The sequence below is a fragment of the Nannospalax galili genome, unplaced genomic scaffold (assembly GCF_000622305.1).
Source record: "Nannospalax galili isolate Female #2095 unplaced genomic scaffold, S.galili_v1.0 C49147261, whole genome shotgun sequence".
NCBI lineage: Eukaryota > Metazoa > Chordata > Mammalia > Rodentia > Spalacidae > Nannospalax > Nannospalax galili.
The window spans coordinates 363-1,586 of NW_008477577.1; the positions used below are offsets into that span (position 1 = coordinate 363).

The following is a 1,224-nucleotide window of genomic DNA, read 5'->3' on the forward strand; positions in this document are numbered from 1 at the left end:
GTCTCTAGGTGTTGGAGCCTCTTCCATAGTAAAGACACACAGCATGCCAGCAAGAAACTACAAGTCCCTGACTCCTTTGCAGCTAGGTGTGGCCATGTGACTAGTTCTGGCCAATAGAAGACAAGTAAAAGTGATGTAATTTCCTTTCAGAGAAACCACTCTGCCCTTTTCTCTCCATCCCTTCCATGGGTAGGAGGCAGGGTTCACTTGGGTCATATGAATCTGTGTAGGACCCTAGAAAGGGACAAAGGTAAAAAAGGAAGGAGCCTGGCCCTCACGGGAATCCTGTTGTAGAGACCGGCCTGTCCTGAGTGCAGGAAATAGTCTTTTTTCAGTTGCTGTCTTGAGAGGGCTATTTGTCACAGCAGCTTAGCCTGGATGCTAACCAATATACTCCAGGTCACATGGGTAATAAGGGGCAGTCTGCCTGGGTCTGGAGGGCTCACCTTGGTAATGTCCACAGGCAGCCCATTTCGTGAGGCCTCCAGCATGGGCTCTAGCCCCTTGGCCTGGCGCAGGTGCATCTTGGCGCCCTCCACATCATTCTTTTGCTTGGCATGCAGCGCAGCCTGCAGGAGCTGTTTCTTACGGCCCTCCAGGAAGGCCAGCTGTTGTTGGGCTAGGGGTGAAGAGGTTTCAGTGGGAGCTGCACAGCCCATGGGATCAGCCCAGCAGACAGCCTATGTGGGTGGGTACTTACCCCTGGTAGATGTACCCTTGGGGGCTGCTTTGCCTGCTGAGACTGGTCCTGATGTGGAAGCCCTGGAAGGAGGGGCCTTTGGCTGGGTTGTGGGGGCTGTGGAGCTGTTTTGCTGCATAGGGACAGAGAGAAGTCAGGGTGTTCCCAGGGCCCATGATGACTCCCTCCCTGTGGTCAGGACCTAACACCAAAGACCTATCTCTGTATCCTTTGCAAGGTCTCATGTGGCCCAGGCTAGGCTGGGATCACAGCCAGGAGCCACCATGCCTGGCACTTCCTCAGAATTGAACACACCTACTCTCTGCAGCAGCTCTGCACAGGGAGACTATTCTCAGCCCATAAATCAAAGGACTGAGGTTGGGGAAACAGAGACTTGCTCATAGCTCCATAGCCAAGAAGTTGCAGGTCCAGGGTGTGAAGGTAGCTGCCTCCCACTCAGGCCCAGGCCCTCTTCTATGACTCTGCCAGGCTGTCACTCCCTGTCTCTGCCCCAGCCCCTTGTACCTTCTTTCCTTTTTTTTTTT

General features: G+C 53.9%; 1 protein-coding gene across 1 annotated transcript; it reads right to left on the bottom strand.

Annotated features, from left to right (window-relative positions):
* Positions 1 to 386: 386 nt before the first annotated feature.
* Positions 387 to 847, bottom strand: LOC103728444 (coiled-coil and C2 domain-containing protein 1A-like; the record flags this gene model as incomplete). The annotated part of the gene is made up of 2 exons (XM_008826456.3): positions 701 to 847; positions 387 to 619 (listed from the first exon to the last, which is right to left on the bottom strand). Coding segments are annotated over exons 1-2 (351 nt in total), but the record flags the coding sequence as incomplete, so codon positions are not given.
* Between the last annotated feature and the right edge of the window lie 377 nt (positions 848 to 1,224).